Genomic DNA, 26,592 nt, shown 5'->3' with positions numbered 1-26,592 from the left:
TTAAAACTAGGAGAATAACATAAACTATATACCCTACTGCAATGGAGGTGTTAGTGAGTGCACCGAGTTTTTTGTTGTTGTTGTTTCACTAGAAATCAGATTAAGACTCAGTAATTTCACACAATTATTAAGAGTCAGACATTAATTTCTAGTAACTACTAACCTGAATCAGATATGAAGCAGCAACCCAGAGGAGAAAAGCTCCGTATAAAACATTTAGGATAATGATAGTAGGGATGATTTTTAAATGATACTAAGGTCATTCTGAAAGGTATGTACTTCTCTTAAATAAAGTGATTTCACTTTTATGAGAGTCAATCTATGCAATAAGTTCCAATTCATAAAAATAATCTGCAATACTAAAAATTTTATTCAGATCTTTGTATACCAACTGGTTAATCCCTTTAGAAGCGTAGTACGTTTTGCAATATAATAGAGTACCTCATCCTTAGCAATAGCTAACTGCATTTCAGCATTCTGTCTTTTAATATTGTAGTACTGTACTTCTACTTCATGCGTCAGCTGAAGCCATTTTTGAAGTGCATCTGGAACAGACCAGCTGCTTCTGAGTTCAAATTCTTTTTCAGCCTTTTTTAGAGCCATTCGAACCTGGGAGGGAGGTAGGAAAGAAAAGGAGGAGTGGGAGAGAAGGAGAGAGAGGGAGGGAGGGAGGGAGAAAGAGGGGTAGAGGAAGGTGGTAGAGGTTAGAGAGAGAAAGAGAAATTTCTCTTTTTAAAAGATATTTAAACTAAGATTTTTTAGTACCAAAATTAAGAGAAAAGGCAATCTGAATTATACTCTTTGTAAACATCTTTTTAAATCACAGTCTAAAACAATATTTCTAACATTAAAAACTAAAGCTGAAGTTTTTAAGTACCTCTTAAACTCACTAAGCAAGTTTGTAAAGCCAGAGGGTGAAAGGGAGCTTACATATATCTTAGGTTGCAATACTGCATTTTTATATTTTATAATAGCCAGACTCACTGACAGACAAAAACCCAGGGCATGTACAAACTGAAATGGATTACACTTTTTGTATTTCTTTGTTTATGGACAGGATATGAAGAAGTATCCAAAATAGGGTGAATACCTGTTCTACTACCCCTTCTAGTGTTCCCCAAAGACCTTGCTGTAGCTACCTAACTATACACCCATTTTTTTTACAGTAATTATACCATTTTTAAAAAGTTTTTCAGACATCTTTATGGCTAGTTATTTCTCATTGTTATGAGCATATCTGCCTATTATAGTCTGTTTTATCACCTCTATTTAATTTTTTCCTGCTTCTCACATACCAAAAAGTTGATAAATTAGCATATGCAGACCAAGTGTAAATTTCGAGAAAACAGATTCTGAGTGAGAGTCTTCTTGATTTTTCCATGGGAAACTATGAATAGCTTCAGTGTCAGAATGTGGAAGTTTTTCTTCTAGCCTCCCTTTAGGGGAGCCAGACAATAAACAGAAAACTAAAATGCTTAGTGTATGAGGTGGTATTACATGCTAAGGAAAAAACTCTTAAGGAAAGTCTCACTAAGAAAATGACACAGAATAAAGAGACAATCCATTGTAGGAATGATTCACTTAAAAACTAGCAAGAGCTCAAGCTAAGGATGTATAAAGATACATGATGGGGCTTCCCTGGTGGCGCAGTGGTTGAGAATCTGCTTGCTAATGCAGGGGACACGGGTTCGAGCCCTGGTCTGGGAGGATCCCACATGCCACGGAGCAACTAGGCCCGTGAGCCACAACTACTGAGCCTGCGTGTCTGGAGCCTGTGCTCCGCAATAAGAGAGGCCGTGATAGTGAGAGGCCCGCGCACCGCAATGAAGAGTGGCCCCCGCTTGCCACAACTAGAGAAAGCACTCGCACAGAAACGAAGACGCAACACAGCAAAAATAAATTAATTAATTAATAAACTCCTACCCCCAACATCTTCTTAAAAAAAAAAAGATACATGATGGAATTTATGAAATTACATACACACACTCAAGACCTTCAGACAAAGTGACAAATGAACCATGGGGCATCCTGCTTCTGGAGCACCATAACCACAAATTAATTTTCCTCACAGTTAAGTAAAGTAACTAAAACTTCATTCCTAAACTAATGTGCAGAAGAACGTTGGATCTGATCAAACCCCATTTATTTAAATAAACTTTATCATGTGCCAGAATAAACTAAATTAGAGTACTAGACACAAATTTCTGATAAAGAGAACAGCTGCCAGATACTACAGAAAAAAAATGTAGAAAGGTATTTTTTAAAACTCTAAAACTTCTAAAAAGTTTTCTAAAAACTTTTTTTAAAACTCTAAAACCGTCAGACAGGAAGTAAACAATTCAAAATATTAACAGGAAGGGTAAAACAGGACTTACTCACTTGAGACAAATCGTAAGCAACACTTGCCTGACGCGACTCCCTGTGCAATGTGCTTGGGACAATACTGCACTTAATAAGACAGTTGGCAGCGTGTGTGGCGTCCCTGCTAATCTCTCAAGAGAGAATTTGAACTCAGGTCCTGTGACATGGAGTTGTATATAACACTACAAAGTGTAGGTCACAGCCCCTTCTTCTCACAAGATTTTTTTTTTTTTTTTTTTTTTTGCGGTACGCTGGCCTTTCACTGTTGTGGCCTCTCCCGTTACGGAGCACAGGCTCCGGACGCGCAGGCTCAGCGGCCATGGTTCACGGGGCCAGCCACTCCGCGGCACGTGGGATCTTCCAGGACCGGGGCATGAACCCATGTCCCCTGCATCAGTAGGCGGATTCTCAATCACTGCGCCACCAGGGAAGCCCTCACAAGATTTTAAAGCTAAAATTTCTATACAGTTTTCATTGACAAAGATGTATACAGAGAATCTGAACAAATTCACTCGTGTTTTTCTCTTTAACCATAAAGATTTTCCTTAATGTTATATCCATAAATTTGTTTCCCCAAAACACATTTAACATAGAATTGATATAGTTCTAGTATAAACTGAGGCTGACCAATGTTTTGATTGACTGTCAAATAATGTCTCAAAATTTTGGAAATTGTGACCTTCCAATAACAGCAACTATTTTCTCTGCCATTATTCTTAAGTTTATCACTTGATCTGAATTCCAACCCTCAGTCTAAATTAACATTGTTATTTACAGGGAAATAGATGCAGTGAAAATTGAGTAATTAATAGGTTTTACAAATGATGAATTATTAAGTTGTTTAAAAATACAATAATTATTTATATAATTTTTGTGTTCTAGGAATAAAACAGCAACAAGTAAAAACATGACATCACAGAAGAAAGTCTAAATATCTGAAAACCTGGTTTCTGGACCAACTTTACGATTTATTACCTCTGTTTCCTTCAGCAAGTTCTTTACTTTCGGAGACTTACTGTTGCATGTACAACAGAGGTACTATGACTTGCCCTAACTTTAGGCTTCTTGAGACTTTAAGAACAAAATAATTTATGTGAAAAGTATTTAAACCACACAAAATATAAAGCAGTACTATTATTCACCCAAAAGCTTTTGTTTAACAGAAAATAACATTATACAAAATATGTACCAGATCTTCCTGCCTTCTAACTTTGAGAAGTTGATTACCCACTCGACAATAATACTTCACATAATACTTCAAACTATGTGGAACTGTGGATTATGTGACATATGTAAATTAATTTCCCAGTTAAACTTACTTTTATAAACAAAGCTTTTAATAGCAGTATGGGAAAACATGGACTTTGGAATAAAACACACATAATCTTGCCTTTGCCACATAATAGCTGTGTGACCTAAGGCAAGTTATTTAACCTGTACACATCTCATCTGTAAATGAGAATAATGTCTATGTATAGTGAGGATTAAAATTTTGCAGTGATGTGCCCAGCATAAAGTTCTGGCACAGAGTAAGCACTCATAAAATTGTGTTTCTTATTACTGTAATCATGTTGGACAGAGTTTTTTTAAATACCCAGTTCTCTCCTTTAAACCACCTCTTACTCAGGATCTCATTAGGATTATTACGTTTGTGCTGGGATGTAGTATCATAGTAATCTTAGGGTCTATTAAGGGATGCAACGTCTCTATGTCCCAAACCCCAGACTAGAATATTTCTGATTTAGGGGTACTTCTTTATATTGTGTCTTTTTCCCACACTGTGAGGCAGTTTCCTGTAAAATACTGCTACCAGTTTATGTCTCTACAGAAGAATCCCCACTATTGCTTTCTGATTTGTTCTTTCTCATCTGCAAAGTTCAGGAAAACAGCTAACAAGCTTTTTAGTTTATTTAGTACTGGGAACAACCAAGAGTTGAAGTCTGGGTGGGAACAGGCACAGAGTTCTCACAGGAGAAAAGGATATAGTATCTAATTCTTGGACACAGTATAATTTGGCTATGCCTTTTTTGGTAATTGGGTACGCCTTTTTTGTTAACTCCCTGGTTCTTTACTACATTCTACATAGACAAGGTCTGTCAGGTAAATAGGACCAGACTGCAAAATAGGTCTAGGAGTCAACTTAAGAGAACAAACCCCTTACAGGGAAAAGACCCAAAAGACAGGTATCTGGGGTATGAGAGAAAGAACAGTTAACTGTTAACAAAAGAGATAGCTGCATTCAGTCAGACAAAATGACAATCTTGAAGGAATTAGTAATGTACCCTGAACATTTCCTCATGAGTTGAAACTGAAACTCATCCATTACATAATTCTTACTTAGCACTTGATTGAGAAGACAACAGTGCATAAAGCAAAGTGGGAGGCAGAATACCTAGGTTCCTGGCCCTGCTTTACAACCGAGTCACTCTCTAAACTTGAACAAGTTTTCTCGTCCTCATTTTGTTCCTCAACTTCTTTATCAGTAAAGAAAGGGTAAGAGTCAGAAGAAGGAGATAAGACCATGGAAGCAGAGGCTGGAGTGACATGCTTTGAAGATGAAGGAAGGGGCCATGAGCCAAGAAATGTAGGCAGCCTCTAGAAGTTGGACAAGGCAAGGAAACAGATCCTCCCCTAGAGCCTCCAGAAGGAATGCAGCCCTGCAGACCTATTTTAGACTCTGACTTCAGTAACTCTAAGGTAATAAATGCGTGTTGTTTTAAGCCCCTAAGTTTGTGGTAATTTTTAACAGCAGAATTATAAAACTAATACATCTGCCTATAATTAAATTCTCCCAGGACCTCCCCACCTTTTCTGAAGGACTGTGCAATGCCTGAACTCCATCCTGAGTAAATGCATAGTAGAAGCAGATATTGAAAAGGACACCTTTTGAACAACTTCAGAATTTGTAGCAGATTATGTTCTAAAACCATTTAACAGGATTCAAATGGATGTTTAATAGAGATTCTTAACATTTGCAGAGAACTTTAACAGTAGATATACTTTACTAGGTTACAGTCAGAAACTGAAATATACTACAGGTGTTAAATAAACATCTTAGATTCACTCAAGTCAATTAACATGGCATGGGATAGGACTTCATGAATGAGTGAACATGAGGGTAACTTTTTCTTTTAGTTGGTACTTTGTTTTTTGCTAATGAACTTTGACCAATGCTAACAATATAGACAGATGACTCTTTTATTAACTAAGGAAGAGTATATGATGGAACTAAATGTAGGAGATTGAATGAAACCCAAAAAACTCCTCAGGGTAGCAATACAAATATCCTCACAAATACTTTTTTAAAACATAAATACCTGTTCCAATTCCTGCTCTGCATACTGACGTCTACTCAATTCACATTCAGCTCCCTCCCTTAGCTCTCTCAGCCGACAAGCCTCTTCCTTTGCGTAATTGATTTCATCCATCATTTTGCGCTCTAGATTTTGCTTTTCTACAGCAACATTTCTGTTTTCTTCCTGTGCCTTTTCAAGCCTTACAGAACAATAAAAATGAAAATTCCTCACAAAAGTTTCCAAAATTTCATTATCTTAATGAACAATAAATACGTATCAAGCAATAAGATACATGTTTCAATCAGAATTCACAGCATTTTCTATTAATCTTAAATTTGGACAACAAAAACATCAGGTAACCTACTATATAGCTATTTTGATTTATATTGAGCTAAAAATACAAGATATAGAAGGGAAACACTCTTCAGGAAGAAGCTTTTAAGAAATTCATAATTATTTAAATCATGTTAAAAATAAAATTTAACTTCACTTATAATTCTACCTATATTTGATTTATTTCCACTGGTCTTCTGCCCATTTATTCCCTAGTGTATACCTTTATAATAAATTTGTAATTATGACAATATGATACTTTTCTAAAAACATGAAATGAACTCCTGATGTATGTAACCTAAATATAAATGGTAAGCACATGCCCATATTACATATTCACAAACTGTATCTTCCCAAAGTTTTATAGTCTTTTTTACCTACTCACCTCTCTTGTAAGTCCAAGAGACTTTGCTCTGCGGTTTGTAAACTCTCTAAGTCTTTCATCATTTTTGCAACATGTTCTTTTGATGTCCTATTCTGCGTGTAAGCAAACCAGCACCCGCCAACACCAATTACTATAGAAACTGTGAGGATAAAATCCTTCATCCAGTTATGAGGAGGGCCTACGAAGACAATTACAGATGGTTAAGTTAATCTTTGAGTATCATAGAATCTCAGTACACAGAGCCACTTATTTTAAAAAATAGTAGGTATCTAAAAACAAAACAAAATATGAAGATGTCCCTCCCATATACAAGTTCTCCTCAAATAATCAATGTGCTTATTATAACTACCTGATATACTAGACCTACAGGAGGGCAGTGATAAACCCACATGGATACACCATGCCCCCTGCTGCTACAGGAGCTAGTGACAGAATTCCTGGGGAGCTCTGAAGAAGCAACAGTATCTCCAATCACATAGAGAGGATGGTCCTCTGTGGGGTGAAAGGAGTCATGAAGAGTAACACCATTACCAGCTCCCCTCCTTCAGACAAGTTAGGCAGCGGTCATGCTTTGATACACAAACTGAAATCCTAATCATTCACCAAAAAGCAATTTCCCAAGCACACAGCCATGTAACGAGATTAATTAGTGATTCTCAACCAAGAGTGATATTCCCTCCAGCAGACATCTGACAATTTTTGCTTGTCATAATTTGGAAGGTGGAAGTAAGGGTGTCTGTTATGGGTATCTAGTAGGTGGAGGCCAGGGATGTTCCCAAACATCCAATAATGCATAACACAGTCTCTTTTCCTGCCCCCAGTCTGGCGGTAACAAAGAATCATCTAGGAATTATCCAGCCCGGAATGTCAATAGTGGCAAGGTTGAGAAACCATGGGTTAAATGATCATAACTAGTAACGTTTTAGGTGGTTATCTGCCAGAGAGATCTGGGTTACTAGAGGGAAACATCGGGATCGCCTTCCCCTGTGGCACACCAAGCGTGACAGTAACCCCTGACATTTTTTCTAAAGTCAGAAGCCAGGAGCCAGGCCTACTGTCCTCAGTAGTACAAACCACAGCAACCGCTAGGCAAATAATTTCCTAGTTGATCTGAGTGTGGAGGCTCAGTGGGGGAAGACATGATAACTAATACAATATAATGTGTTATTTGTTGAAAAGAGATACAGTTTTTCAGTGAAAAACTGCCTAACTGCCCACACCTCCAGAAGTAAGGAGATATTCTGCATGTTTGATGAGATGAAGAGCTCTATAGAAATGAAAAGTTTTCATGCTTGCAAGTCTAGCGTTCGTATACATTTACATTGTGTGATAAACAGCATGTTCTATGCCAGAGACTCTCAGTGTTTCATATTTCAAGAGTGCACGCCCTCACCTATAGTGAAAGAGATTCACTATTCACTCTTTGGCAGAAGGCTAAAGTCTCAAAAGGATTTATTTTTATTCTGCCTCAGACTGAGAGGTTCAGCTCAGGCTCTAGTCCAACTATAAGCCTTGTTTAGGCTGAACTATAATCACCAGGAATAACAATAAACAGATGGACAAGTCTCAAACTGTACAGTAAGTACCACAAACTGGAAAAGATTTCAGTGAAAACTCCTTTAAAATGTATTTCTGTTCACTTGACACTGCTAATTTTTTATAAATCTAATGTGGGTGTTCCAACTGTAGGGCTCATTCACTCAAATAATAATTCTAAGACAAACACATTAAAAAGGTAACGCATCATTAACTTCTAAACTGGTTTGTTATTAAAACATTTGTTTTCAACATTCTTTGAGACTAGTTTGGTTTCTTTTCAAATGATAATACTGTTTGGCTTAGAGAGTGGTTTGTTCTTGGATTAATAAAATATAAATATTCCTGACCAGTTTGTATATAGAGACAAATTCTATAGTCTAATTCCTATTTTCACCAATCATTCACATGAAAAAACTAGATCGAATCTCACAGAAGACAACCCCCAATAGATTCAGTTGAAAACTTAGGATAAGGAAAAGGTTAGAAAGGGTATCATCTTTATGGAATGCTTGGCATTTCAACAGTGTTCTATTTCATAGGGTTTGTAATTTCCACCAACTCTCACAAAGGAGAGTTCCAGCTGTTTCACCAGCTGCCCTTTTAGCCTGAGCCAAAAAAGAACCACCCGTAAAGTCATGGAATCCATCCAACCACTCCAGTAACCCTTTACTAGCAGGGGCACCCCCAACATGGTATTATAAAACCTGCAAGTCTCTTAACTTCAAGAACTGAGGTAAAATTAACATTCGTTTCTTAATTTATAATTTGTGAAAGCCATTTTTCTTGGATTAATTTTGTTATCCCTTTTTAGCTTCTGAAAAATAAAATATAATTCCTCTAAAATGTGTACTCTTCAAACATTTTTCCCCCAAAGCTTTCTGAAATTTGAAATTAAATGAAGTAAACATATTAAACTTCCCTTCTGGGAAGAAAGTATTCCTCTCAAGGTAAAGAAGAACAAGGCTCACTTTCCTTACAAATATGACAAAGCGATTTCTTAAATGTTCTTCTTTAGAACAATCAAATAACATTCTCCACCTTGTACTTCTGCCAGAATAGTCTGTTACTTTGTACAGTTTCAAGCAGGCCTCTAGGGCCTCTGTTTTTGATCTGTATCTTAAAAATCCTTTTCCTGGTAATTAATAAAGTCAGGTTAGGATTTATTACTTCTTGTTATCAAGATGGTTAGATTGCAACTTTTTTTTAAGGACTCTTCAGCGAATATCCAGCTATAATAACATCAACATTAAAACTGCTGTAAAGAGCTTTAAATCTAGAAATTTAATTCTAAATCATCAACTAACATATAGTTTTTACAACTTTCTACATCAGTAACCAGCTTTGAAAATTCCACACTCCGTATTTCAATGACAGAAAATCTCACCCTATAAATCTTTTAAGATAGTATTACATTTCTTTCATAGCTAACAGAGGATTCTTCTTGGCCTACCACATTTCTTACTTTTTCCTTCTTTAAACAACAATGGATGATCTGATTATTCTTTCACACCATATTTTGTGAGAGAGAATACTAACGCGTTAGAGGTCCGAACAAAACCACATCCAGCGCCTTGAGCTGAAGCTTCTGTCTGTGACTCCGATCACTGATTTTCAACTGGGAGATCATAAATGAAGGTTCATGCACTGCTATCCTGTTCATTTAAAAAATACATATATATTAAAAATATTACTAGTATATAAATTTAAATATTTCAGCAACATACTTAACACTTTACATATTAGTGATGATTACTTTAAGAGCTCATCCTGTGCAATTTAACATTTTATTACATGTATCGAAAACCTTTTCAGTGAAAACTCAGCAGTGCAAACACTCCTGTATGTTAACAATTTAGTTGCTATATTGATGTTTTTGTTTTCTATGGTTACTTTATGCTATAACAATATGATTTAGAAATTTATCAAATTCAAAATATTTTATAAGCATTAATTACCTCTGGCATTTTACTATCATTTCATAAACAACAAGAAAATTGTAAGTAATTTACTGAACATAGCAGACTTTCAAAAATCATCCTCAATTTAGATCATATTGCTTTCCTTTATAAATATCTTTTAAAACACCTATACCTTTACATTCTAATATTTAAACTATTTAAATGTTAAAGTCCACTGAAGTCATAAATGGAAAGTAAAAAGTCATCGCTGGCTGGGGGAGTAAACTGAGGGACTGATGCAGTAAGAAGTATTGAACCATTTCATTAGCAATGAAGAAAGTATGCAGGGTGCCGAAAGGCACAGGTGAAATAAGGAAATAAAATCACTCTGTTTTGGACTTCAAATCCAAGTATCCCAGTAGTTAAGATTTCTTATCAACCAACTATGATGCCAAGAAGAATCTTAGGTTACAAAGCGTAATAATAATAATAAAATTGTTAATAACAATGACGATTAAAACAAGCATGTACGGGCTTCCCTGGTGGCGCAGTGGTTAAGAGTCCGCCTGCAGATGCAGGGGACATGGGTTCATGCCTGGTCCGGGAAGATCCCACATGCCGCGGAGCGGCTGGGCCCGTGAGCCATGGCCGCTGAGCCTGCGCGTCTGGAGCTTGTGTTCCGCAACGGGAGAGGCCACAACAGTGAGAGGCCCGATTACAGCAAAAAAAAAAAAAAAAAAACAAGCATGTACTACGCGCTGGGTACTGTGCCAAGGGTTTTTAGAATTCAAAGAACCTATAATATGTGTAAAATTGCCATTTTATAGATGAGGAAACTAAGGTACTGCGAGGCTGAGTAACTTGCCCAAGGTTACTAATTAGTAAGAAGTAAAGCAGGGATTCAAACCCAAATGTGTATGATCCCAATGACTGTACTCTGAACCACTACATTTTATTTAGGAAGATTTCAGGTTACAGAAATCCTATGAGGTTTCTACAAAACTTTAGAGAGTAAAGAACTCTAACTTGCCCTATAGAAAATGCCTTCCCTCATCATCTCTGCAGGTAAACTTTTGTGTATGCTCCTGTTACATCTTCAATATGACACTTATCAAAGTGCTTGAAGGCAAACTATGCCTCATCTCTTTATCCCCAAACCTAGCATGGTGCTTGGCAAAAGTAGATGCTTGATAAATGTTTATATAACAGATGAATGAATGCATGGATGGATGCATGAATGAATAGCAATACTATCGGTAGACTAATTTTAAAACAGACAATGAGATGTAGTAAAAAGGAAACTATAAAACAGAATTTTATGCAAAGTTCTATATGAGCCCAGAGGTGGAAGCAATTCTACCTGAGTGGGTGAGGATGTCAGGAAAGTTCACACAGGTCTGAAAGGAATGAGGAGGCATGTGTCAGGTGAAGAGAGCCTTAATATAAGCTCTGGTAACAAGAATTACAGAATATAGAAAATACAATAAAAGGCTTAAAGATAACCATGACATAAAACTAACATAATTTTACCTACCTACTGCAGATGTAACAATATATTTTAATGCCACAGAAAGGAAACAAAATAATGAATTATTGTAGGTATGTGTACATCTGGAATATGTAATACATTTTCTTATACATTCTTATAAATAGCTCTTATATCTACAGTTATCCTACAAAAAAGTTTAAGTTTAAAAGTTGTGAAGTTAATTTCTATTACCATATAAACGTTTTAAGCTTTTAAATGGACTCATCTAATTTCTATTACCATATGAAAGGGGCTTGATGAAGGTTATTCCAGTTTTCCTTTCCCCTCCATTCAAACAGCCTCCAGTGGGCTGACCTGAAAGCTGAATTTCCACATTTATAAGCTTTTCTTCTGTAGTAACGTGTTCACTATTTTTAAGAAAACTGATCTTTTGATTAAGTGTGTGATGTTATCTCAACAATTCTACCAGAATTTGAGGTAATCTCTGATAACCTTTACTTAAACAAAAGAAAAAAGTGGCTATAACATTTATGGTCAAAACATCAAGCAGCCTGGGACTTCCCTGGTGGCGCAGTGGTTAAGAATCTGCCTGCTAATGCAGGGGGCATGGGTTCTATCCCTGGTCCAGGAAGATCCCACATGCCACGGAGCAACTAAGCCTGTGCGCCACAACTACTGAGCCTGCACTCTAGAGCTCGCGAGCCACAACTGCTAAAGCCCGCGCACCTAGAGCCTGTGCTCCGTAACAAGAGAAGCCGCCACAATGAGAAGCCCGCATACCTCAACGAAAAGTAGCCCCCACTCGTCACAACTAGAGAAAGCCCGTGTGCAGCAACGAAGACCCAATGCAGCTCAAAAAAACAAAATCAAGCAGCCTATTTTATTTCATGTTGTTGTTATATAAAGAAACTTCCCTCCCAAAAGACAGGATAAGAAAAATTCTATACGTTCCAGGGTAACACAAACAACTTGAAAAACCCTAATCCCATCAATGCTCTACTATCCTGTTTTGTTTTAACTTAGAAACTTGTCTTATTTAAAAGCAAGAACTTTATTTTATTTTTTTTCCTTCTTTTCAGCATCTAGTTGCACCATGAACATAAAAGACACTCAATATGCACTTGCTGATTTGACTCTTAACTCCATAATTTCATCATTATAGTCATGTGCACAGTAAAATCAGAAATACTGATGTTGATTTTCAGAATACATTTAAGAAGATATGAAAACTTTCAACTTGATCCAAAATACAAACTTCAAAGCAACAAATGCCTCTTATTTAAATAGGATGTATAAGTAAATTGATTAGAAATATGATATGCATATAATAATTAGATAGCACTATGAGAGACTTTTTTGGTACAAGAAACAATCTAGGTTGGAATGGAACATAAGAATCTCGTAAGGGTCAAGTTCCAGTGGAATTATGCAAATTTTAACATTTAAATCTTTAACGATTATTAGGTTAGCTAATGGAATTTTTAAAACATAATTTAGAAAAGTAGTGACAATTAATTCCAGACATCTAAGGAGTAAATTGGCATCCTATACTTTGGTATCAGATCTATCTGTGTTCAAATGCTACCTTGGGCAAAATATTTAACTTCTCTCTGACATGGTTTTTTCAATCTGTAAAGTGGGGTAATAATACACTGTACTTCATTTTAACCATGAAGCTTATATGAGATAATATACAGTACCTCTATGTAATATATATTCAAAAATCGTTGTTATTACTTACAATTTATTTATTAAACTTCATTTTTTTGAGGTTTAACATATGGTCACTAAAATTAAGAGTTGTTATTAAAAGAATACCAATTAAGACTAAGGATCTGTACATTAATCCATTCAAATAGGTCTTTTCATAAAGGTGGATCCATATCAAATGAATAAGCTTTTGTTACATTTACAACGGGGTCAGAGGTTGGCCCTTTGTTTTTTGTGCGTTTTTTGGGGTTTTTTTTGTTTTTTTTGTCTGCATTGGGTCTTCGTTGCTGTGCACAGGTTTTCTCTAGTTGCAGTGACTGGGGGCTACTCTTCGTTACAGTGCACGAGCTTCTCATCGCGGTGGCTTCTCTTGTTGTGGAACACGGGCTCTAGGTGTGTTGGCTTCAGTAGTTGCAGCACACTGGCTCAGTAGTTGCAGATCGCAGGCTTAGCTGCTCCACAGAGGTTGGCCCTTTGATATTATCTAAAAAAGGATGTAGTTGACCTACTTTCTAATTTTCAAAATTACTTTCCTTAGGAATAATTTTTTTAAAAGGCCAGATTATTTAGGCAAGAAAAATTGGTTAAAGCTCGCAAATTCACACTGTACAGATATCAAAGAATGGATATATTTATAATATTTTCTTTGAGCACTTAGCCACAGAAATAACTTATAGATTTTGCTTTGAAAAGTAACATTATTCTCCAGGAGTACAAAAAATACATTTGAGTAATAAAGACCCACCTGGGAAGCGTTGTTCCTTTGACGTTATTGTCTCTAAAATTCTTCTCATATTGGGGTAGTTCAACAAATTCTATCAACCACTGAAGCGTGTCCTCAAGGGTCCAATTATGAACTGCAAAAGATGAAAAGAGAAGGAATATTTTAAACACATCTGCTTTCAGAATTTATATAAATTATATATATAAATTTATATACATACACATATGTATAACAATACTATAACTTCAGAGGAAATAAAGATGTTAGACTGAATTTTCAATTCAATTCAATCAATAGTAAGTACTACAATAATATGTAGCTTTCTATGGAAAGCTAAAAACAATGGAGACATACCTCCTACCCTTAAGGGCTTATAATCTAGAACAGAGAAGACACATAAAGGAAAAGATAAAATATTAGCATGGTTAATTCTAAAACAAGCATCTATGCAAAGTTTGAACAGCACGAAATAATCCACTATTTCCCTGGTTGTAAACTTACCAGATATGTATTTATTCTTTCATTTAACCATCCATCCATATAATACTGTAAACCTGAGTATCAGGTTCCATTCTAAGCACTGGGAATATGGCAATAAAGAAGATGGATAAAGTCCTTGCTCTCATAAAACAAATTCTTTTGGGAGTGGGGAGGGGCAATTAACAAAAGGAGGAAGAAAAGAGGAGGAAATTTCAGATAGTGATCAGCTATTAAGAAAGAAAAGATGTCAGGGTAAAGTCTCTCTGAGGAGCTGTTACCTGAATTAAGACCTAAAAATAGCAAGGAGTCAACATTGTGATGATCTAGGAGAAAAATAATCCAAACACAGGAGAAAGCTGGTGTAAAAACCTTAAGATAAGGAATGAACTAGCTGTGTTTGAGAGAAAGAAAGTAGTCAGAGGGGACAGGTCAAAAAATACTTTCCAAAATTCTGGATATTTTTCTAATTTCAATAAGAAGAAGGAGACGTAAATAATCTATGTTTTTAAAATATCACTATCCAATGTGGAGAATGAATTGTGAGAGACAAGACTGAAAACAGAGAGGAATAAGGAGACCATTCCTTCCATAACTGTCCTAGCAAAAGGGGTTATATTCCCTTGGACTAAGGTGCTAGTAGAGGATATGGTGACAAGTGGTCAGATTCAGGACATATTCTGGGGAAAATGCTTTCAGATGTTCTGATGAAATGGATGGGGTCTGATAGCTAGAGGAAAGTCAAAAAAAGTACGGAGAGTGCTGCCACTAATTGAGATAGGAAAGAATGAGGAGGAACAAACTGGGGAGGCAAGTAGGGGCAGGTGATAGAGGTCGAAAGTTCTATTTTTAGACATGTTATGTTTGAAGTATGTATTAGATATTTAAGTGCAGACATACGTAGCAGTCAGATAAACAAATCTCAAGCTTGGGGAAGAGTGAGGTAAGGAACAGAGATATAACTTAGAAGTCATGAGCATACAGATGGTCTTTAGACTAAATGAAATCACCCACAAGAGTTGAAGATAGCTGTTAATGGATTCTAGGAGATTGGTTCTAAATCATGAAGAAAAGAATAGCTAATGTCTCTTCTCCTAGACACTTTTTTTTTTTTAAAGAAGATGTTGGGGGTAGGAGTTTATTAATTGATTTATTTATTTTTGCTGTGTTGGGTCTTCGTTTCTGTGTGAGGGCTTTCTCTAGTTGTGGCAAGCGGGGGCCACTCTTCGTCGCGGTGCACAGGCCTCTCACTATTGCGGCCTCTCTTGTTGCGGACCACAGGCTCCAGACGCGCAGGCTCAGTAGTTGTGGCTCACGGGCCTAGTTGCTCCACGGCATGTGGGATCCTCCCAGACCAGGGCTCGAACCTGTGTCCCCTGCATTAGCAGGCAGATTCTCAACCACTGTGCCACCAGGGAAGCCCTAGACACTTATTTTGAGTTAAGCCCTTTATATGCATTTTCCCCTTTAAACCTTAAAAAAAAAAAAAAGTATGAGGCACTAACATGATTATCTCCATTTTGGAGATGAGAAATTGAGAAGTTAACGGGACCAAGATAGCAGTAGCTGAACTGGATCTGAACCCAGGCCAACTGACCTCAGGACCTGATTCTACACTACTCTAAGAGCAGTAATATTAAATAATAGTAGAGATATAAGCAAGCAGTTAAACACTGGAAGCAACTCAGACATTTCTGTTGATACTTGAAGAGTAGGAAGAACAATGATAAGTTTATCCAAAGGAAAGGATGCAAATGTGCTTAAAAAAAGAGCTCCATATTCGTCTGCATTTCATCTGAGGGTGTGGAGAAACAAAATGCTTATAGAGCACAGAATAGGCCAAAGGAGAGTGAAGAAAACAAATGAGCAATAAAAGCAGAGATGGGAATCCATCTGTGATAAATCTGAGATAAGATCTTTCTGATTATGAATTAACTTTTGCAAGCAAAGCTTGGGTGTTAGCAATCTGCCTTTTTCATTAAGTGTTCTTTAGAGGAAAAGCTTAATTAACTAAATCATAAACAAAAAATTAACAAAAATTAATTTTTAAATTACATATGGTATTTGATAATTTTATACTGAGACAAAGCTTTGACTATTTTTTTAATGATCTCTCTTTCATGTGTTCCTGCCATAAGCTTGGGCATGTGCCTGAGGCTGCTGTATCCATTTAGCCAAATAACTTAGAATAAATATCAGCCAAAGGTTCAGGCCCTGGGTCTTTCCACTGAATTTAATACATGCAAAGTAGCCTTTTTATCTTAAGTTTCTTCCCATCCAAGATGAACTGCAGTGAGAATTGCCTTGCCTTGACTGCCAAGAAACTGACGGTGCAGCTGCACCTCACACACCCACACAAAAACCTCAGCCAAGAGAACAGGATAAGATTCTCTCTGTCACTTCTATGGCTGTTCAGCTGATCAAAAGCAAAAGTCCCTGATCTAAACACTCCAGTACATCAATTCCCAATGAACCAAGATAGAAAATAAGAAAAATCAAATGAAAAATAATACGTTTAAAGTACACAAATCCTAGTATTACTCCATCTAATAAATAGAATATTATAGTGGTTCTAAAGTAATTTTCTTTTCAATGAATCTGTAAAATTCCAAAATTCTAACACAGAGCACACATTTTATTTTGGTGGGGGGGAGGTTTATTTCTTCTTCTTGTGCTATTTGGTTTCTTCGGTGATGCCTAGGAAATACCTTCACTTCTCATGAGCAGGAGCTGTATTTTATATTAGCTTTCTATGCTCCAATTACAGTAAATTGTCTTTCAATTCTTAGGACAGATAATACTATGTCCTTCCTCAGAGCCTTTGCTGTTTCCTCTTTCCTTTTCTCTATCCTTCTGACTCATCTTTGCCTACTTACTTTATGAAGCCTTCATATCTCAGTTAAAACTTTAATTCCTCAGGGGAGCCTCCTCAAACATTACTATATAATCATATATCACTCTGTACTTTTAGGCATAGCATTTAACTAATTATAATTATTTATTTGTATGATTATTGTTTCAACATCTGTTTATACCACTAAAGCATAAGTTTCTTGCTCACCATTCTAGCCCTAGCTCTTGGTACACAAAAGGCACTAAACAAATTATCTATTGGATCCTCTTGAGTAAACAAAGTAGAGCGTGTTTAATTGAGAAGTAGTATGAAAATCTATTTTCATATTTTAGAAAGGAGATTCAAACAGAAATAAGAATCTGTATGATAAATTTTTGATGGCAAAGGAATTATTCATTTAAGAATCATCCATAAATCAACTATACTTCAATTTAAAAAAGTAAATTTAAAAAACAGAATCATCCAGCTCCTTATTATCTGCCTCCCACTGCTCTTTCACGTGTGCTGTTGCTAAATACCATTCCCACCAGAGGGCAGGCAGAGAAGGATATGATACTCCTTTAAAAATACAGATTTTTTAAATCTATCTAAAGCTACAGAAATGTCAGTTTCTACATTGTTAACTTATATTGTTTCTGCTAGGAATTGTGGCCAGTGCCATAGGTTGGTGTCTTTGAGTGATTTTTGGCAACTTATTCCAAGACCAATAGAAAGAACTCTGGAATTCAAACAAACCTGACCCTAGTCCCAGCTGTGTCACTAACTCATTGTGATATCATAGCCAGATTATTTAACTGTGACTCAGTTTCTCAACACACACACAAAATAATGAAATTGAGCTAGACCATCTTTAAAATTCATTCAAATTCTGTTTTTATGATTTCGTTATAATGAACAAGAGATAACGTTTAAAATATTGCTAAACTGTTAACCTAGAACAGTAGATTATAGAATACTGAGAGGGAAAAAGTAACTTTAAGAACTTTTAGGACAGCAACAAAACCGTTCCTAACATTTACTACATGTTTATTAAACACCAGGAGATTTGCAAAACTTATTTCAAACCAGCAAAACTTATTTCAAACCACCATTGCAACAACCGTTTTGAAGTAGGTATTTTCATCATCATACTGAACCTATAAGTTCATGAAGGTGAAGTTTCTAATTAGATAAAACAGATTACTAAATGGTCAAACCAGGTTTCAGACCAAGTCCATTTCTAGAATTGTCTACCACTGTACAATAACATTACCTCTTTAGAGTTAGGTAAGTGGTCCTCATAATCAAATTAGGCACTACAAGTAGACGGTTTATGCTCCATACTTGAAACCATATATGCAGCTTTCTAAATCTGCCATGTTCCCCCATGCCACTCCTTCAACCTGGAATGGCTTTCCCTTCTTCCTTCTTTGCCAGGCTTGCTCTTCCTTAGCCTTCAGATCAGGAAGTCACTCCCCCACGAAGCTTTCCCCATCTATCCATTTCCAGATTATAGTTGCTCTTCCTTGCGCCCCTGATCACATGTACCTATATCTGCCAAAGGATTTATCACATACTCTAATGTAATTGTCCGTGCTTGTGTGGGCAGGAACTTGTTCTTTTACCTAACACAGTGATTATTAACACCATAATGCCACATTCCTTTGATACAGGATTTTACATTTTACTACACACTTTCACATACATTCTAACACCTCCAAACCACATCTGAGAGACAGCTGTTACCTCTACAGTCTATAGAGAGAACCTTAGCCAAGAGAGGTCATGTAATTACAATGTAATTACACAGCTAGAATCTGAACTCAAATCTTCTGACTCCAAGTTCACTGCCAATATAGGTGGCTCCTGATTTAAAAGAAGAGCTCACTATTTAACGTTAAAATTCAAAACACATTTTCTCATAGAAAAAAAGCTTCCAGACGTACAGTACTAATAGTAATTCAAGAGTTAAACATTACATATGAGTAATCTGCTGTGGGTAATTGCGCTAATGGATTCAGGATTCCACTAAAGGCATTAAGTAAGCATCATGGCCTACTGAAGGCCTGGAGTAGTAACACAATAGCCCAATGGAGCTACACCAGTTCTTCATCATGGGACTGACTCCTAGAACTTGAAAAGGGGGCTCTAATAGCCTGAAGGGTAAGATTTCAAAGAGTCAGGGGATTGAGAGCTGGAGCAGGGCTCTGGAGCCAAAGAAGTAGTGTGGGACAGGGGAGAGTGGGGACAGGATGGTGACTAGAACCAAATCTCCAGGAGATGAGGGGGTGTGGGAGAATACATTTATGGATTTTTCACAGGAACAGAGGCACTATGAGGACTCTCCTTTCCATGCTCCCTTTGCTGCTATCTAAAGGGCTCTTTCTGTAATAGGGAATGAGAATCCTGATTCTACACCAAAACAGTTCCTCTTTCTTGCCCTTCCTACTTGCTATTGTCAATGCCACCTCCATATAATTAGTTTGGACCAACACTTTGAAAAGATGAAAAACAGTAACTGGGCCTCAGAGGAGACAGCAGTAGAAGCTATAGTAATGGGGAGAATGAAGAGTTAGTAAGGGGGCTTCCCTGATGGCGCAGTGGCTGAAAGTCCGCCTGCCGATGCATGGGACACAGGTTCGTGCCCCGGTCCGGGAAGATCCCACATGCCGCGGAGCAGCTGGGCCCGTGAGCCATGGCCGCTGAGCCTGCGCATCTGGAGCCTGTGTTCCGCAACGGGAGAGGCCACAACACTGAGAGGCCCACGTACCGCCAAAAAAAAAAAAAAAAAGAGAGAGATAGTAAGGGCTAGAAATACCCAGCAACAGAGAGGTAAAGAATCAAGCTTTCCTGTGGCCACCCAGCAAAAGCAGCCTTCTAAAAGAGACTCATGAGTCATGCATAGGTACATGCTCAGTTGTACAAACTAGGTTATGAGTAGAAGAAACACTCCAACTGAAAGTGATCTCTCCCTCCCCTGAATTTCTATAGTACTTACTATTTCTACCAAATGGCATATCATATGTGCTGCCTTATTTTGTAACAGTTTGCTTAATTACATCTTATGTTCCTACCATACTGTAAGCTTCCAGCAGCCCAGCATAAAGTTGCCATTTAAGTATTAGCTGAATATAACTGACTTTTTTCTTCCTTAAAGAACCTGTTTTGTTTTTTGTGTCTACTTGCTATCCCATAGTGGAATGAAAGACAAACAATACTGTTTTCATGATATCCCATTTCAAAGAGAGAATCCCTGACTCCAAAAGAGGATCACAGAGACTTACAATGGAGGTTAAGGTGCTAGTTTTATTGCCATGTGTTTGACAGCTGGATGAGATGAGAATTTGTGTGTTTCCAGTCCATCTCTGCCTTAAACAAATGTGACAGACATGAACAGTGTAAAAGAGAAACTTCAGAAGATTTAAATATATGTATTTACTTGCTCATTTCATCTGCAGAAGGCAATCTTATAAAACCAATGCACCCAGTACACTTAGTCATATACTTGTATTAAGTTACAGGCCTAAAAATACAAAACAGCTTAGTGAAGTACCACGATGTGAGTTTTCATCTGTTGTATTTAATATTAAGTACATGCTGTCCTAAAAGCCTTCAAAGATGATTTGTGAAATCACCTAAATACTGTGAGGGAGAAAACTAATTCTAATTATAAAGCATTAGTGTGCATGTACAGACATGTTAATAAAACAGTACCTAACATTTTGTGAGCACTTGGCAAGTTCCAGGAACTGTGCTAAATGCTTTACATGAATTATCTCATGAAATCCTTTCAACAACCCTATGAACTAGGTTTTAGGAGTAATATTATAACCTTGGTTTACAGATCAGGAAGCTGAGTCTCAGAGAGTATGAGTAACTTGTCTAAATTCACACACCAAGTGAAGCAGTGGAGATAGGATTCAAAGCTACATCGACTTCAAAGCCCCAACTCTTAACCATTATGCACTTCCTCCTCCCCTCCTCTGCATACTGAGAAAATTTCAAAGCCACCATCAGCTGTGTCACACCTTGCGTATAACAGATACACCATTTACATTTACTCTGCATTTCATTTCTTAATATCTCCTACTACTTTTTAAAAACTGCTATCTTCTAAATTTATGATAAAAACATTTGTAATGTTCCTTTTTTTTTTGGCAGTACGCAGGCCTCTCCCTGCTGTGCCCCCCGCCCCTACCATGGAGCACAGGCCCAGCGGCCATGGCTCAGAGGCCCAGCCGCTCCACGGCATGTGGGATCCTCCCGGACCGGGGCACGAACCCGCGTCCCCCGCATTGGCAGGCAGACTCCCAACCACTGCGTCACCAGGGAAGCCCTGTAATGTTCTTAATGTTAGGAAAGCAACTAACATTGCTTTAACAGTTTCTTTTGGGAAACTAATGTATTTCAAAGAAATCAACTTGTGATATTTTAATACAGTACCATATAGCTACATACAGTACAGTTACTACACACTTACTACTTTCTATTGAAGTATGAAAACTTCTTTATAAGTAACAAAAGGTGTGGTAAGGGGGTCAGGAAGGAGAAAGAAGAAACATTGTTAACAAAAGTAACTATACTTAAAGTTGGCCATATGAAATGGTTAGTAAAACAAGTTCTATATTTTGAAGCTACTCTGATACACAACCTAAAAATTATTTGTTGTTTGAAAAATATTTGAATTACTGGCATGTTTATGTGACGTTATAATTTCTAAAATATAGGTGCAGACCAGTATTCACAGCTTCTCTAAATTCAATTTCAACTAAGAATTTTAAGTTACAAAAGCCTCAGAAGTTCTTACAGTGACAGACAATTTATCTGGGGAAACTGCAACTAACCAAAGGTTCAACATAGCAGGACTTTGATGAAAAGCAATTTTAACTAAATGTAATATAAACATTAAAAAAAGTAACTTTTTAAAATATAAAAAATGAAAATGTTTAAAGCTTTCCACACTTAATCTCAACTCAGGCGGTTTATAGACTTTGTGGTATCCGTTCTGAGTGAGACTTCAGATGATCAGCTGCTCAGCATAGTCAAGAGAGGCTTATCTTTAGAACAGAACCAGCACGTGAGCGCCTCATCTGCACAGTGGTCAGTGGGGCATGTCTCTGTTAACAGGACTAAATTCCTGCACCATGCTATATTTGGACACCTAAAAGCCACACTCTGAACTTGGGAAGTCTAGATATTAGCAGATATTAGTAGGTGTATCAAAGAGAAATAAGTACACACTTTCTCTCATGAGCTCCTTACCTTTTACCATGCAAGAATTACATGTAATTTTTAGACACTCTACATAAATATTGGTAAATGTCTGAATGTTCAGAACTCAAAAATTACCAGGTGTTCTCTCTCCAACAGTGGTATAATGGACACTAAGGGAAGGCTTTAATATTTTTCCTGTTGTAAATTGCACTCTTATCATTTAAATGGAGTATACCATCAACACCTAGTTTCGTGAAGATGATGAAAGATAACAAAGACATATCTAAAAAATAGAAACTGGAGAAACATTCAGTCTCAAAGTTGTATGACTGTTCTGAAGATTAACGAACAAAATGTATGTGGAAATAACTCTTAGGAATGGTAAAACTGTTCCACACATGTCAATTATTATAATATAATAAATATTGTTACTTATAATAAATAAGTAAATTCAAGGAATTTGCTTTCTTTAAAAGTACGTCCACAAAATCAGTGGACTCAACAGCTATAAGGGAATTAAATGTTTAATTAAGTTTTCCTAAACATCTCATTACAATGTCATCGAAGACATTAGGGACTGAGTGGCTGAATCTCTGGTTATGCATCTTCCACTTTACACTCAGCCCTCAACCTTCTTTTTTTTTAAAACACTGAACTGAGACTACAAAGAGTAGTTCACATCAAATGAAAATAAGTTAAGGGCAGACAATATCTCTTATTCATCTGTATATTCCCAACATGTTATATACAATGCCAAAAATACAGCAGGCACTAAACAAATGTGGAATGGCAGATGTTTCTTAGGAACTCAATTAATACTTGCTAGATGAGTGAATGAATTACAAAATGATTTATTAACCAAGGCTGCCAGGAAAACGTCACCTTTGCATTCACTTTTAAAAAGAGTGGCATTTCTAGATAAAGCAACCAACTTTTTCAAAAGTCCGGCTAGGCTTCATAAAAAAGAAAGGATGCTACTTTTCAAAGAATATGTTGAACAACAATTCTATAATTATAATTATTATATTTACAAATGTCTGCATTAATTTTCTATTAAGATTTCAAAAATGCTCAATTTTTTTTCTCTTGGAATTTGGGAGTTTCTTCAAAATACTATCTGCACAGGTGACCTGGGATTCTTATATTCAACAAATATTTACTGAGTGCACAGTAATTACTCCTGAGCACTAAATAAAATAAACGTAAAACATCAGAGTCAAGAAATTATTACCAAGACTAACGTAAAGCTCAATGTAAGAAAATGTATTGACTTTAAGAGGAAGTTCAACAAAAATGAACACAAAGCCCAGTTAATAAATACCTTATTTCTAAAGGGTATTAAATCAAAGGCCAGCTAAAGTGGAGCTTTCACAGCTTCTTGTCACACATCTCCAGGTAAGAAGAGACATCACATGCTAAATGTGTTAATCCTTATTTCTCCTAGAATAGAAAAATTCACCAATTCCAACAGTAAAAGCATTTTCAAGATAATATTACCTAGGAACTTTGATATGACTTTTTCTAGTACATGTAGCATTTAAAATTCTAACAGTTCACAAATGCTATTAGCTGCATTTACTCGGTATATAGCATTTTCCAACTTAGGTTTCAACTACTATATAGAGTAGTGGTTTAACTCATTACTATTAATGCCAAAACAATTTAGGAAAAGTTCACTTGTTTTCTGAGTACTACTGACACAATGATTGAAACATTAAAATACTAAATAGCCTTCCCATTCACAGGGGACTTTGCCAATAGCTAGAGTTATGTGATGAAGGAAAAATGTGAATAATGTGCTTCAGTGATAAAAATAAATTCATAAAGATGAACTCCTTAATACAATGTCACTGTATAGTGCTCACTCGACTTCTCTCCAAAGTCTTTTTTAATTCTCAAATTGCCTAGCAGTAGCTGGGTTCCATGTGAGGATGGGAAGATAGGTAGTGGTGGGCAGAGTCTGCATAATGAGGACAATGGGAACACTAGGTCCCTACAAGCCAGGCTTCTGAGTGAGGCAGCAGCCCAAAGGTGTCAAGAGACTGAATATGTACAGGGGGACTCAGCAAATTAGAAAATATATTGAAGATAACAGAGCTAGGTGTTTCATAGTCGGTGAAATGAGATACAAATAGGGAAAGAAGTTAACTACAATTAACCAGCTAGAATTAATCCAGTAGTGTTAGACTGGTATCAATGTGAACTGGTATCAGGTATCATTGAGAACTCGTGACTTTTAATATAGAGAGAGAAGTAAATAGAGATGTGTGTGTGTGTGTTTCTTAGCTCTGTCCACTGAGAAGGCCTGGGAATAATACCTCAGTAGCAATGAGAACACCTAGTGTGCAAATCTTGGTTTCTAAATACCACCTCAACTAAAAGTAACCAGAACTCCTTGGAGAAATGGTTGTTTCCAGGGGTAGGGCTCAGAAATAACAAAATAAGCCTGGAACATCTTTTTGTGCCAGAATACAAGGAAAGCTCAAAAAATGATAGAGAAATACATGTGAAAGAATAGAAAAGCCAGCCTGAAAGGCTTCCCACTAGCCATAGTTGGGACAATTTAAGCATTAAAATAATGAGAGCAACAAATCCAGGAGTCCATGCTGATATAAATGAATAAATGCAGAAGATCAATCTTCAGAACAGTCATAAGATTTTGAGATTCACTATTTCCCCAATTTCTATTTTCAAGATATGTCTGTTATCTCCCACCATTTTCACAGGCCAAGATGTTGACAATACGCTGTTTAAATTTCTTCCTTAGAGTAAAATGCAACTAATAAATAGAAGGAATGATGGAATTTGAAAAATTACAATTTGGCAACCATCAGAGTAATAAATAATTCAGGCAAGAAGCATTCACAGATGCTAAAACTAGTGGGTGAAAGTGCTATGAGGAATGTGATGTTACAAAGTCTCCACACACACACACACACACAAAAGGTATTAATTACAAAGGGGGAAAAAAGTAACTTTACAGTTACAGAAACGGAGTAGACACTATCTTAATCAAGTGATCAAAGGTAACACTACATAAGACAAACTGACTCCATGTGCCACTCAAAAGGATTTAACGAAAAGAATCATTTCTGTGACAGTCCAGCCCAAAATGCCTAACAGGGATCTAATCATATGAAAGCATCAAACAAATCCTAATTTAGATACAATCTACAAAATGACACTTTTGACAATTACTGGCCAAAGACATGCAAGGCAAGGAAATACTATAGAATTGTTCCAGATTAAAAAAGACTACAAATTCAGGACAACTGGGTATAATGAACACTCTTGGATCCTTTGGCTATAAAGGTCATTATGAGGATAAAAGGCAAAATTGGAATGAGGGTCTCTGGCCAAAGTGTATATGAGTTCTTTGTTCTGGTCCTGCAACTTTTCACTAAATTTGAAATTGCTTTCAATTAAAAAAACTGTATTAATAATCTTTCTTTTTCAATTATGCAGGCAGAAAGTTCTAATAATTGCTAACTTCTTCATTACTTTTGTATTTTATGGTTTTCTTCAAGAAAGTATGGTAATCTTTTAACACTAACAATGATAATAGCAAATATTAGGCCCTTATTAGCTGTCAAGTATTGTTCTAAGCTCTATATATTGATTAACTCATTTAATCCTCAACACAATCCTCTAAGGTGGGTACTGTTACTACCTACATTTTACAGATGGGGAAAGTTAAAGACAAAGATTAAGGTACTTGCACAAGGGGGAAAAAATATATACTAAGTGTTACACAAATAACTGAATCTAAGAAGTCAAGCTCCACACTTTCTATGGAATACTGTCTCTCTAGGAAAGGACAGCTGTACCTTGGAGTTTCTCAAAATACCAGTAACTAAAAGATGAGAGACCTCAGTGATTCTAAAGCCTCAGAATCCATAAAATGTTTACTTGTTGTTCAACATTCATTTAGTAGCAGGTTGAAAAGATGTAAGATCCTAAGTTCATAATATTGGAAATTTCTAGTACAGATTTATGACGTTTATTTAGCAAAAAACTAATAATAAACTACTACAAAAATATTTATGATACTTATGGGCTTCCCTGGTGGCGCAGTAGTTGAGAGTCCGCCTGCCGATGCAGGGGACACGGGTTCGTGCCCCGGTCCGGGAAGATCCCACATTCTGCAGAGCGGCTGGGCCCGTGAGCCATGGCTGCTGGGCCTGCGCGTCTGGAGCCTGTGCTCCGCAACGAGAGGGGCCACAACAGTGAGAGGCCCGCGTATAGCAAAAAAAAAATTTTGATTTTTAAAAATTTAAAAAAAAATATTTATGATACTTTTGAAAACTAGACTTTAAAGAAGACCAATTCTTCT

The 26,592-nt window shown here is 36.6% G+C and overlaps 1 protein-coding gene across 1 annotated transcript in view; it reads right to left on the bottom strand.

The window, feature by feature from the left end:
• Window positions 1-26,592, bottom strand: part of STIM2 (stromal interaction molecule 2) — a 168,614-nt gene that overhangs the window by 20,389 nt on the left and 121,633 nt on the right. Inside the window, exons 4-8 of the mRNA XM_030832235.3 lie at window positions 13,757-13,868; window positions 9,451-9,566; window positions 6,376-6,553; window positions 5,679-5,856; window positions 442-609 (exon numbers count right to left, since the gene is read on the bottom strand). Coding sequence (XP_030688095.2) covers window positions 442-609; window positions 5,679-5,856; window positions 6,376-6,553; window positions 9,451-9,566; window positions 13,757-13,868 — 752 coding nt within the window. The remainder of the gene's footprint in view (window positions 1-441; window positions 610-5,678; window positions 5,857-6,375; window positions 6,554-9,450; window positions 9,567-13,756; window positions 13,869-26,592) is intronic.

Source organism: Globicephala melas, chromosome 5, assembly GCF_963455315.2.
Source record: "Globicephala melas chromosome 5, mGloMel1.2, whole genome shotgun sequence".
Classification (NCBI taxonomy): Eukaryota; Metazoa; Chordata; class Mammalia; order Artiodactyla; family Delphinidae; genus Globicephala; species Globicephala melas.
This window is presented reverse-complemented; position numbering and strand designations above follow the sequence as displayed.